The sequence below is a fragment of the Cololabis saira genome, chromosome 1, assembly GCF_033807715.1.
Source record: "Cololabis saira isolate AMF1-May2022 chromosome 1, fColSai1.1, whole genome shotgun sequence".
NCBI lineage: Eukaryota > Metazoa > Chordata > Actinopteri > Beloniformes > Belonidae > Cololabis > Cololabis saira.
This window is the reverse complement of record NC_084587.1, coordinates 37148-48407: the sequence shown is the minus strand read 5'-3', so window position 1 is coordinate 48407 and position 11260 is coordinate 37148. Positions and strand designations below refer to the sequence as shown.

The 11260-nt window shown below is 45.2% G+C and overlaps 1 protein-coding gene across 1 annotated transcript in view; it reads right to left on the bottom strand.

The window, feature by feature from the left end:
• Window positions 1–593: 593 nt before the first annotated feature.
• LOC133449252 (uncharacterized) overlaps window positions 594–11260 on the bottom strand; it is an 18673-nt gene continuing 8006 nt past the window's right edge. The window contains exons 10-14 of the mRNA XM_061728385.1: window positions 7175–7340; window positions 6921–7074; window positions 6281–6370; window positions 4003–4099; window positions 594–737 (exon numbers count right to left, since the gene is read on the bottom strand). Coding sequence (XP_061584369.1) covers window positions 622–737; window positions 4003–4099; window positions 6281–6370; window positions 6921–7074; window positions 7175–7340 — 623 coding nt within the window. The 3' untranslated portion in view covers window positions 594–621. The remainder of the gene's footprint in view (window positions 738–4002; window positions 4100–6280; window positions 6371–6920; window positions 7075–7174; window positions 7341–11260) is intronic.

Below are 11260 nucleotides of genomic sequence, written 5' to 3'. Positions count from 1 at the left end.
CCTCCCCCCATCCCTCCATCCCCTCCCTCTCCTCCTCCTCCTCCTCCCCCATCCCTCCATCTCCTCCCTCTCTTCCTCCCCCCCATCCTGATCCCTTCATTCCTCCATCCAACGATTGTGGAACCAAACTATCAAATATCAAACTATCAAACTATCAAACTATCAAATATCAAACTACCAAACCATCAAACCATCTAAAGTTAACTTGGTGTCTCAGAACCCCCTGGTCCTGGTCCAGATCCTGGTTCCTGGCCCTGGTTTCTGGTTCCAGGTCCTGGTCCAGGTCCAGGTCCCAGGTCCTGGTCCTGGTCCAGGTCCAGGTCCAGGTCCAGGTCCAGGTCCAGGTCCAGGTCCTGGTTCCAGGTCCAGGTTTCTGGTTCCAGGTCCTGGTCCAGGTACAGGTCCAGGTCCAGGTCCCCCCCCCCCCCCCCCCTACTCCTCGGTGATCCCCCTGGACCCGCAGCTCCTCCAGGACGTTGTCCTGGTCCTGGTTCTAGTTCTAGTCCTGGTTTCTGTTCCAGGTCTTGGTTCCAGGTCCAGGTCCAGGTCCTGGTCCAGGTCCAGGTCCAGGTCCAGGTCTTGGTTCCAGGTCCAGGTCCTGGTCCTGGTCCCCCCCCCCCCCTACTCCTCGGTGATCCCCTGGACCCGCAGCTCCTCCAGGACGTTGTCCAGGTGACCCGGGTCGGGGAATCCGTGGCCCGTCAGGTTAGAGCCGAACTCCGTCTTGTGGTGAATCTGCAGACGGAGACGGAGTCAGTTACCATGACGACGGAGACGGAGTGAGTTACCATGACGACGGAGACGGAGTCAGTTACCATGACGACGGAGACGGAGTCAGTTACCATGACGACGGAGACGGAGTCAGTTACCATGACGACGGAGTCAGTTACCATGACGACGGAGACGGAGTCAGTTACCATGACGACGGAGACGGAGTCAGTTACCATGACGACGGAGACGGAGGTTAGTTACCATGACGACAAAGGTTAGTTACCATGACGACGGAGACGGAGTCAGTTACCATGACGACGGAGACGGAGTCAGTTACCATGACGACGGAGACAGAGTTAGTTACCATGACGACGGAGACAGAGTTAGTTACCATGACGACGGAGACGGAGTCAGTTACCATGACGACAAAGGTTAGTTACCATGACGACGGAGACGGAGTTAGTTACCATGACGACGGAGACGGAGGTTAGTTACCATGACGACGGAGACGGAGTTAGTTACCATGACGACAAAGGTTAGTTACCATGACAACGGAGACGGAGTTAGTTACCATGACGACGGAGACGGAGTTAGTTACCAGTAGGGGTGTAACAATATATCGTTCCACAAAAAATTTTGCAATACAAAAACGTCCCGATCCGTGTCGTGGAGGAGACAAACTGGAGCTGATACTGAGTTATTAAAGGAGCTTGAGGCTGTTTTTTTTATTTGCAAAATGTGCTGCAAGTCGGTCCCGATTTTCCCGCGCTGGGCTGCGGATGTGACGTCACATGACGCTGCATGCACGTTCTCCCCCGTTCTCCTGTGCCGGCTTCACTGTTGGCTGCAGTACCCCCAACGGCCGCCGTGGTGAAATGTGGCGCTAGAGAGTCTCATTTCTAAAAAGGAGCCTCAAGCTCCTTTAATATGAATATACTGGGTTATTAATATGAATATTTGAGTTATTAATATGAATATACTGGGTTATTAATATGAATATTTGAGTTATTAATATGAATATACTGGGTTATTAATATGAATATTTGAGTTATTAATATGAATATACTGGGTTATTAATATGAATATTTGAGTTATTAATATGAATATATTGGGTTATTAATATGAATATATTGGGTTATTAATATGAATATTTGGGTTATTAATATGAATATTTGGGTTATTAATATGAATATATTGGGTTATTAATATGAATATTTGGGTTATTAATATGAATATATTGGTTATTAATATGAATATATTGGTTATTAATATGAATATATTGGGTTATTAATATGAATATATTGGGTTATTAATATGAATATATTGAGTTATTAATATGAATATATTGAGTTATTAATATGAATATATTGGTTATTAATATGAATATATTGGTTATTAATATGAATATATTGGGTTATTAATATGAATATATTGGGTATTTAGTGCCACGGCAGGACCTGGACTCGGTTTTGACTCCTTCACCTTAATTGGTGCAAATTAGCCCCGCCCCTTCCTCTGATTGGTCGATATGTGATAGTTCCTATTTTCTGCAATAACTTTTGAATGGTTTGATATAGGAAATGTCATCAAAATCGCAATCATCCGGCAGCATTTCCAGGGAATTTTGTGTGTAGTTAATATTAATATATTGTTTACTAGTAACATCCTATCGGTGCAGCGGGATCACGTGACGACCTCGACCCGCGGACCAAAATCTGACTACGCTCAGAAGAAAATAGGGACCGTTTTGGTCCCGATCACGGGACTCTTGGGGGTTTGAGCTCAGAACTTTTACTAATAAGGTGAGCATGAATCAATGTTTTTTCTGATGTAAAGATTGTGTCGTCCCCGACGGTGAGAGGATGAAACGATACCGGGGTTAAGGGTCAGGGTCAGGTTTAGGGTTTAGGGATAGGGGTCAGGTTTAGGGTTAGGTTTAGGGTCAGGGTTCACCTTACGGCCTCAGGGTTAGGGTTAGGGTTAAGTTTAGGGTTTAGGGTCAGGGTTAGGGTTTAGGGTTTAGGGTTAGGGTTCACCTTACGGCCTCAGGCTGGAGAAGGTGAAAGTCTCAGCTCTGGCACAAGATCAATAACAGTCATGTTGACTTTGGAGTTTGGGACAGTTTATTTATTTACTTTTATTCATTTATTTAATTTTAGTTGTTAAATTTCTGGAAAAGAAAAAAGTCGACTCCTACATGAGAGAAACTATTCAGTTTGTGGCTAAATATTTGTACTTGTATGAAAGTGAAGATCATAATGCAAACCTGACATTTACTTTTAGTTCAGTTTGTGGAAAATGGTTGGCCTGGCTTTCTCTTTAAAACTTAAACAGTTATAAAGCGTTACAAACTGGAACAATAAAACTTAAACAGTTATAAAGCATTACAAACTGGAACAATAAAACTTAAACAGTTATAAAGCATTACAAACTGTAACAATAAAACTTAAACAGTTATAAAGCATTACAAACTGTAACAATAAAACTTAAACAGTTATAAAGCATTACAAACTGTAACAATAAAACTTAAACAGTTTATAAAGCATTACAAAGGGGAAGGGTGGCTCAGTTGGTAGAGCGTTCGCCCATGAACCTGAAGGTCAGTGGTTCGAGCCCTAGTTCCTCCATGAACCTGAAGGTTGGTGGTTCCAACCCTAGTTCCGCCTGTGTCCACCAAAGTGTCCTTGGGCAAGACACTGAATCCCCCGGTTGCTCCCGGTTGTCAGGCCAGCGCCGTTGTGTGGCAGCTCTGCCGACAACGGTGTGTGAATGTGTGCGTGTGTGGGTGAATGTTTGCAGTGTAAAGCGCTTTGGGGCTGTAGGAACAGCTGGAAAGCGCTATATAAGTGTAACCCATTTACCATTTACAAACTGTAACAATAGGGCAAACGTACAGTATCGTTTTGTATTTTGTGTCTTTCAAATAAAAGAAAAAATGTTCCAGTCACATGTTCCTCATTCAAGGTTGTTAAAAAAATACTGATATAATATCGTATCGTACCGTATCGTGAGATTAGTGTATCGTTACACCCCTAGTTACCATGACGACGGAGCTGCTGGAGGTCGGAGGTCGGGGGGTCAGGGTTAGGGTTAAGGGTGGTCACCTCGTTCCAGATGACGGTGTCCGACCCCCCCGTGGTGCTGGAGGTCAGAGGTCAGGGATCGGAGGTAGGGAGTTAGGGGTCAGGGGGGGGGGGGGGGGTCAGACGTCGTAGGTCAGGGGGGGGGGTCAGGGTTAGGGGTCGGGGGTGTCAGAGGTCAGGGGGGGTTAAGGTTAGGGTTAGTCACCCTCGTTCCAGATGACGGTGTCCGACTCCCCCGTGGTGCTGGAGGTTCCGACGGAGAAGATGAGCCGACGGTCCCAGGCTACTAGTAGCAGCTTTAGCACCTGGAGGAGAGGTCAGAGGTCAGAGAGGGGGGGGGGGTAGTTACCGGTCATCCCTGGTCCCTGTCAGGGAGGGAACAGTGTTGGGGGAGGGGGGGGGGGGGGTAGGTGAGTGTAATGGGGGGGGTTACCTGGTTCAGGGGGGGGGGGGGGGGGGGGTGGGGGGTTCAGGTGTATTCACCTGGCGTCCCAGCTCCGTATCAGGGAGGGAACAGTGACGGGGTGTGTAGGTGTGTGTAGAGTAGGGCTGAACGATATGGACAAAATTTCATATCTCGATATTCATGTCAGATATCTCGATATCGATACGATACGATATGACTTCGGTTCGGTGAAAACCAAGCATTTTTCAGAAAAATAAAAACATCAGAAATCAAAAGAGTGCAGTTTTATTGATTAGAACTCACTGCCAGTCATCAACATTAACATAAAGTCACTCAATAATAAATAATAATCAAAATATTTTACTGTAGCTCCGCTTTAACGATAAATAACCAATGCAGTTAGAGTTAGAGTTCAGTACATGTTATTGATTGTTGATTGGACGCTGCAGCTGAACGGACTGTCACAACATCACTGCAGTTTCATGACGGCGTGAAGACAGATTACAGATTAAACTCATGTTTCACTCCCAGGTTTCATATTTGATTTATTTTCTGTTTCAACAATTAAATATCTAAAAATGTTAACTTTAAATCTGATGAACAAAGAACCAGAAACAACTTTCTTAATTTATTACTGCGCATGTGCAATCTCCCCATTTGTCCAATCCTTGTTTTCAGTAAACGAATAGGAAATAGAGAAAAGAGTTTTCCACTCGCTGTTTTAATTCCCAATTTCGATTTTCAAACACATCAATGAATTTTTTATTATCAAAACAAAAGATGGGGAACGGATTATTTTGGTTTATTTCTCTATTTTTATTTTGTAATTTCAAAACTAAAAAGGGATGGCCGACGTCGCAATTTTCACCAAGCACGACTTGCACAACACCTCGCTCTGGTCGACATCATCCTTTCTAAATCCAAAATACCTCCAAGTAATGGAGGATTATTTATGTTTTGGCACAAAATTAGATTCTGCACCGCTACCGGCCGCATTATCCTCCGCACTCATGTCTCTATTCTTCCGTTTGGATTTCTCCGCTCTTCTCCGCTCTCCTGTGTGTGGCTGTGTGCGTCTCAGTCACGTGTCCCTCCCTCCCACCCTCCTATGTTTGTCATTGGTTGGCTTCAGCTGTCGATCAACAGCAAGCATGAAATAAGCTTTGTGGTTGGCTGGCCGTAGTGGTGCGTTCAAGAGCAATCTTAAAAGTAATGTTTATGGAGACTGCTCGCGCTGTACAAGCAGGGCGAGCGGAAATATATCGTTTATATCGTTGCTTTTCCCGTTATTAATGTCTTGAATGTTCATATCTCGATATAGATACGATAACGGTATATCGTTCAGCCCTAGTGTAGAGGCTCAGTTATGCTTCTGCGTCAAAATGGCGCCGTGCGGTTTGGATCGACGCAGAGGACACGCCGTCACCTGCGCCGTCTCTGACGTGCACCTCCTGAAAATTGTAACTAAGCGTCGAGGACACGCCGTCCACACGCAGACCGAGAGGGCTGTGATTGGTTCGTTTGAAAGCGAAGCATTTCCGGTTTCCGGTTTGAATCAGTAGTGAACTTCCAGGGCTCTTTTCTTCGTTTATGTGTGATTTCTTTTGTTTTTGTTTTTTGCACAATAGTTGTCCTTATTTCTTTGATTTACTGTGACCGGAAAAAGTCGGATAAACCATTCAGAAAAAGATCGCTAACTAGTGGCCGCGGGGGGTACTGCACCGCGACCAAATGGAGAGACGGAGAAGTCAGAAGGTTCAGCACGGCGTCACGGCTGCGGCGTGTGCTCTGCGTCGGTGTGACGCAGAACCATACCTCAGCCTTAAGGGGTTATGGGTTACCTGGGTCAGGTGAGTGTAGGGTTAGGGGGGGTTACCTGGGGGGGGGGTCAGGTGTATCAGGTAATGGGGGGGGTCAGGTGTATTTACCTGGCGGCCCAGCTCCGTATCAGGGAGGTAACAGTGACGGGGGTTAGGGGTTACCTGGTTCAGGTTAGGGTGGTGTTGGGGGGGGGTTACCTGGGGGGGGGGTCAGGTGTATCAGGTATGGGGGGGGGGGTAATGGGGGGGTCAGGTCTCACCTGGCGTCCCAGCTCCGTATCAGGGAGGTAACAGTGACGGGGGAATCCTCTGGCGGTGAAGGGTTTACCGGGGTTGGGGTGCTCCGGGCCCTGGAACAGGAACAGAACCGGTTAGAACCAGAACAGAACCGGTTAGAACCAGAACAGAACCGGTTAGAACCAGGACCAGTCAGTGTGTTCCAGGTGTTTCCAGGTGTTTCCAGGTGTTACCTGTATTCCAGGGGGGATGCTGTAGATGATCCTCAGGGTCCTAACGTCCGGATGTGTAGGTGTGTAGGTGTGTGTAGGTGTGTGTGTAGGTGTGTAGGTGTGTGTAGGTGTGTGTGTGTGTGTAGGTGTGTGTGTGTGTGTAGGTGTGTAGGTGTGTGTAGGTGTGTGTGTGTGTGTGTGTGTGTAGGTGTGTAGGTGTGTGTAGGTGTGTGTGTGTGTGTGTGTAGGTGTGTAGGTGTGTGTGTGTGTGTGTAGGTGTGTAGGTGTGTGTAGGTGTGTGTAGGTGTGTGTACAGGTCCAGGTGTGTAGGTGTGTGTAGGTGTGTGTGTGTGTGTAGGTGTGTGTAGGTGTGTGTGTAGGTGTGTAGGTGTGTAGGTGTGTGTAGGTGTGTGTATAGGTCCAGGTGTGTGTTCCAGGTGTGTATTGTTACCTGTATTCCAGGGGGGATGCTGTAGATGATCCTCAGGGTCCTAACGTCCGGGTGTCCGGGCAGGGACGGGGGAATCACGTGGAACTCCATCTTTCCTGCCGGCTGGTTCCCCGTCTTCACCCCGTAGATGGTTTTACAGGTGGGACACTGCAGGCTGGAACAGAACCAGAACCAGGACCAGGATTAGAACCAGAACCAGGACCAGGATTAGAACCAGGACCAGGACCAGGACCAGGTCTAGGTGGGCTACCTACCTGCCGTCCTTGTTTCCGTTGTTGTACATGGCCAGCAGACACTGGACGTGGTACTGGTGGCCACACTGGGCCAGCCGGCCCACGGCCTCCCTGGAGCTGGGACCAGAACCAGGACCCTTGTAGCCCCGACGGGCCCCCCTAGTGGCTCCATGCAGATGGTGCAGTCCTGCAGAGACCAGACCACATGGAGACTCTAGACCCGGATCATCAAGACCTCCAACCTTTCAGTCTAACGGCCGAACCAGAACATCTCTGATTCTTTACTGCAGCAATATCTATTATTATTTATTATCATCATCATCATCATCATCATTATTATATTATTATTAGTGACACGGCCCCCCGGCCAGAGGCACGACTCCTTCAAAGCTATGCAATAGCAAGGAGGAGTAGGCCTCTGGCCGGAGGCCAGAGGCACTATTGTTATTCTGCGGGTTTATTATTATTCCTCATCTTCCGGACAGATTTCGGTTCGCTTCTCCTCCTAGAGCTTTGAGAAAACGCGAAAAGTAAAAACGTAGAAACATGCGCCTTAATCGGGAATCGTGTGCTATGACTTTTATAAGCAATTGGCGTGCACGTTTTTGCGCAACGTGCACAAACGTGCGCGCTAAAACCCATCCGGAATGCATTGGGAGAATTTTGGGGCCTCACCACTCGCACACCGTTACTCGAAAAATTCTGAACCAAATTAGAAAGTTGTAGGCCCTGAATTTAACTACAGTCCTGTGGATTTTCAGAGCGATGGCACAAATAGTTTTTGCACGAAGTGCAAAAACATTTCCAAATTTCCCAAACTAATGGGGAGATCACGTCCCATGTATTCCTATGGCGCCATTCAAAGCGGATGGGAGAAAAAAGACGAAATTCACCTTTTTTCTCAGTCACGTATCTTTCTCATACTTGCACGTAGAACTGTCATTCAAACTTCAAAACGGAGGAAAACTTCTCTTCTCTCTCTGAACCTGGAACTGTTTTTTCCTAAAATGTACACTTTTCAAGATATGAGCGCTCAAGCGAGGACTGGAAATCACTTTTTTGTCAAATCTTCAGTGAGGTTCTAATTCATTAGAGTGGAGAGACTTTCGAAAAATGATCATAATTTTTATTTGTAACTCGAGCTCACGGGCAAACCGTAAAAGCTAGAAAGATAATTTTTGGTCAGAATGTAGACATAGATGTTGAGATTCAAAAAATGTGACTTTGACAGGCGTGGTGTGCACAAAATGTGAATGGGGGAGCCAACAGACACGCCAATTCCTGTCTCGCTCTCCTTTGATTCCCATGTTAAAAAAACGTTTTCTTCAAAAAAATCTCATTTTTGTTTTCAAATTGCCGTTACTAACACATTTTAAGGAATATCTGTATGAAAATAACATTTAGAGAATCTGCTAGGTTATCTGTTTCTCAAAATGTTTTCGTTTTTCTGCTAAGAGCTACGGTTTCATCACACGGTGAAGTTATTTCAGGCTTGTCAAAACCGAAAATCTAGCTGACTCATTCCAATACAGTATATAGAGCATAATACAGTATACACTTCCGGGTCATGTGACCCAGAACTGGTCACATGACCCAGTCAATGCACATTAGCCCCGCCCCTTCTTCTGATTGGCTGATACGTTAAAGTCCAATATCTTTTGAATGGTTTGACATACAGAGACATGGGTGATGTCATATTACTCAGTATCAGTTCCTTGACCTTTATTGGTGCAAATTAGCCACGCCCCTTCTTCTGATTGGCCGATACGTTATAGTCCAATATCTTTTGAATGGTTTGACATACAGAGTCATGGGTGATGTCATATTACTCTGGGATGGCAGGTGTTTTTATACGATGTTAGTGTTATTATGGGATGGCAGGTGTTTTTATAGGATGTTAGTGTTATTATGGGATGTCAGGTGTTTTTATAGGATGTTAGTGTTATTATGGGATGGCAGGTGTTTTTATAGGATGTTAGTGTTATTATGGGATGGCAGATGTTATTATAGGATGTTAGTGTTATTATGGGATGGCAGGTGTTTTTATAGGATGTTAGTGTTATTATGGGATGGCAGGTGTTTTTATAGGATGTTAGTGTTATTATGGGATGGCAGGTGTTTTTATAGAATGTTAGTGTTATTATGGGATGACAGGTGTTTTTATAGGATGTTAGTGTATTATGGGATGGCAGGTGTTTTTATAGGATGTTAGTGTTATTATGGGATGGCAGGTGTTTTTATAGGATGTTAGTGTTATTATGGGATGGCAGGTGTTTTTATAGGATGTTAGTGTTATTATGGGATGTTAGTGTTATTATGGGATGGCAGGTGTTTTTATAGAATGTTAGTGTTATTATGGGATGGCAGGTGTTTTTATAGGATGTTAGTGTTATTATGGGATGGCAGGTGTTTTTATAGGATGTTAGTGTTATTATGGGATGGCAGGTGTTTTTATAGGATGTTAGTGTTATTATGGGATGGCAGGTGTTTTTATAGGATGTTAGTGTTATTATGGGATGGCAGGTGTTTTTATAGGATGTTAGTGTTATTATGGGATGGCAGGTGTTTTTATAGGATGTTAGTGTTATTATGGGATGGCAGGTGTTTTTATAGGATGTTAGTGTTATTATGGGATGGCAGGTGTTTTTATAGGATGTTAGTGTTATTATGGGATGCTAGGTGTTTTTATAGGATGTTAGTGTTATTATGGGATGGCAGGTGTTTTTATAGAACCAGACTAGAACCAGAACCAGACTAGAACCAGACTAGAACCAGACCAGAACCAGACTAGAACCAGAACCAGACTAGAACCAGAACCAGACTAGAACCAGAACCAGAACCAGACTAGAACCAGAACCAGACTAGAACCAGACTAGAACCAGAACCAGAACCAGACTAGAACCAGAACCAGACTAGAACCAGAACCAGAACCAGAACCAGACCCGAACCAGACTAGAACCAGAACCAGACCAGAACCAGACTAGAACCAGACTAGAACCAGAACCAGACTAGAACCAGACCAGAACCAGAACCAGAACCAGACTAGAACCAGACCAGAACCAGAACCAGACTAGAACCAGAACCAGAGTAGACCCAGAACCAGACTAGAACCAGACTAGAACCAGAACCAGACTAGAACCAGAACCAGACTAGAACCAGACTAGAACCAGAACCAGAACCAGAACCAGACTAGAACCAGACCATAACCAGAACCAGAACCAGACTAGAACCAGACTAGAACCAGAACCAGACCAGAACCAGACCAGAACCAGACTAGAACCAGACCAGAACCAGAACCAGACCAGAACCAGACTAGAACCAGACCAGAACCAGAACCAGACCAAAACCAGACCAGAACCAGAACCAGACTAGAACCAGACCAGAACCAGAACCAAACTAGAACCAGACCAAAACCAGACCAGAACCAGAACCAGAACCAGACTAGAACCAGACCAGAACCAGACCAGAACCAGACCAAAACCAGACCAGAACCAGACCAAAACCAGACCAGAACCAGAACCAGACTAGAACCAGACTAGAACCAGACCAAAACCAGACCAGAACCAGAACCAGAACCAGACTAGAACCAGACTAGAACCAGACCAAAACCAGACCAGAACCAGAACCAGACTAGTCCCATTAGCGGTCCTGTTAGCGGTTCTGTTAGCGGTTCCGTTAGCGGTTGTTAGCGGTCCCGTTAGCGGTTCCGTTAGTGGCTCGGTTAGCGATCCCGTTAGCGGCTCGGTTAGCGGTCCCGTTAGCGGTCTCGTTAGCGGTCCTGTTAGCGGTTCAGTTAGTTAGTGGTTCTGTTAGCCTATTACCTATTTTCTGTAATAACTTTTGAATGGTTTGACATAGAGAGTCATGGGTGGTGTCATTGGACTCGGTATTGAGTCCTTCACCTTTATTGCTTGTAAAATGTACACAAATTTGCAGCAGCCCGCCGTGGCACTCTCAAAATTTCTGCAAGAAATTGTCTAGTTATTATTACTATTACTATTACTATTATTATTATCATTATTATTATTACTATTATTATTATTATTATTATTATTATTATTATTATCATTATTATTATTACTATTATTATTATTATTATTATTATTA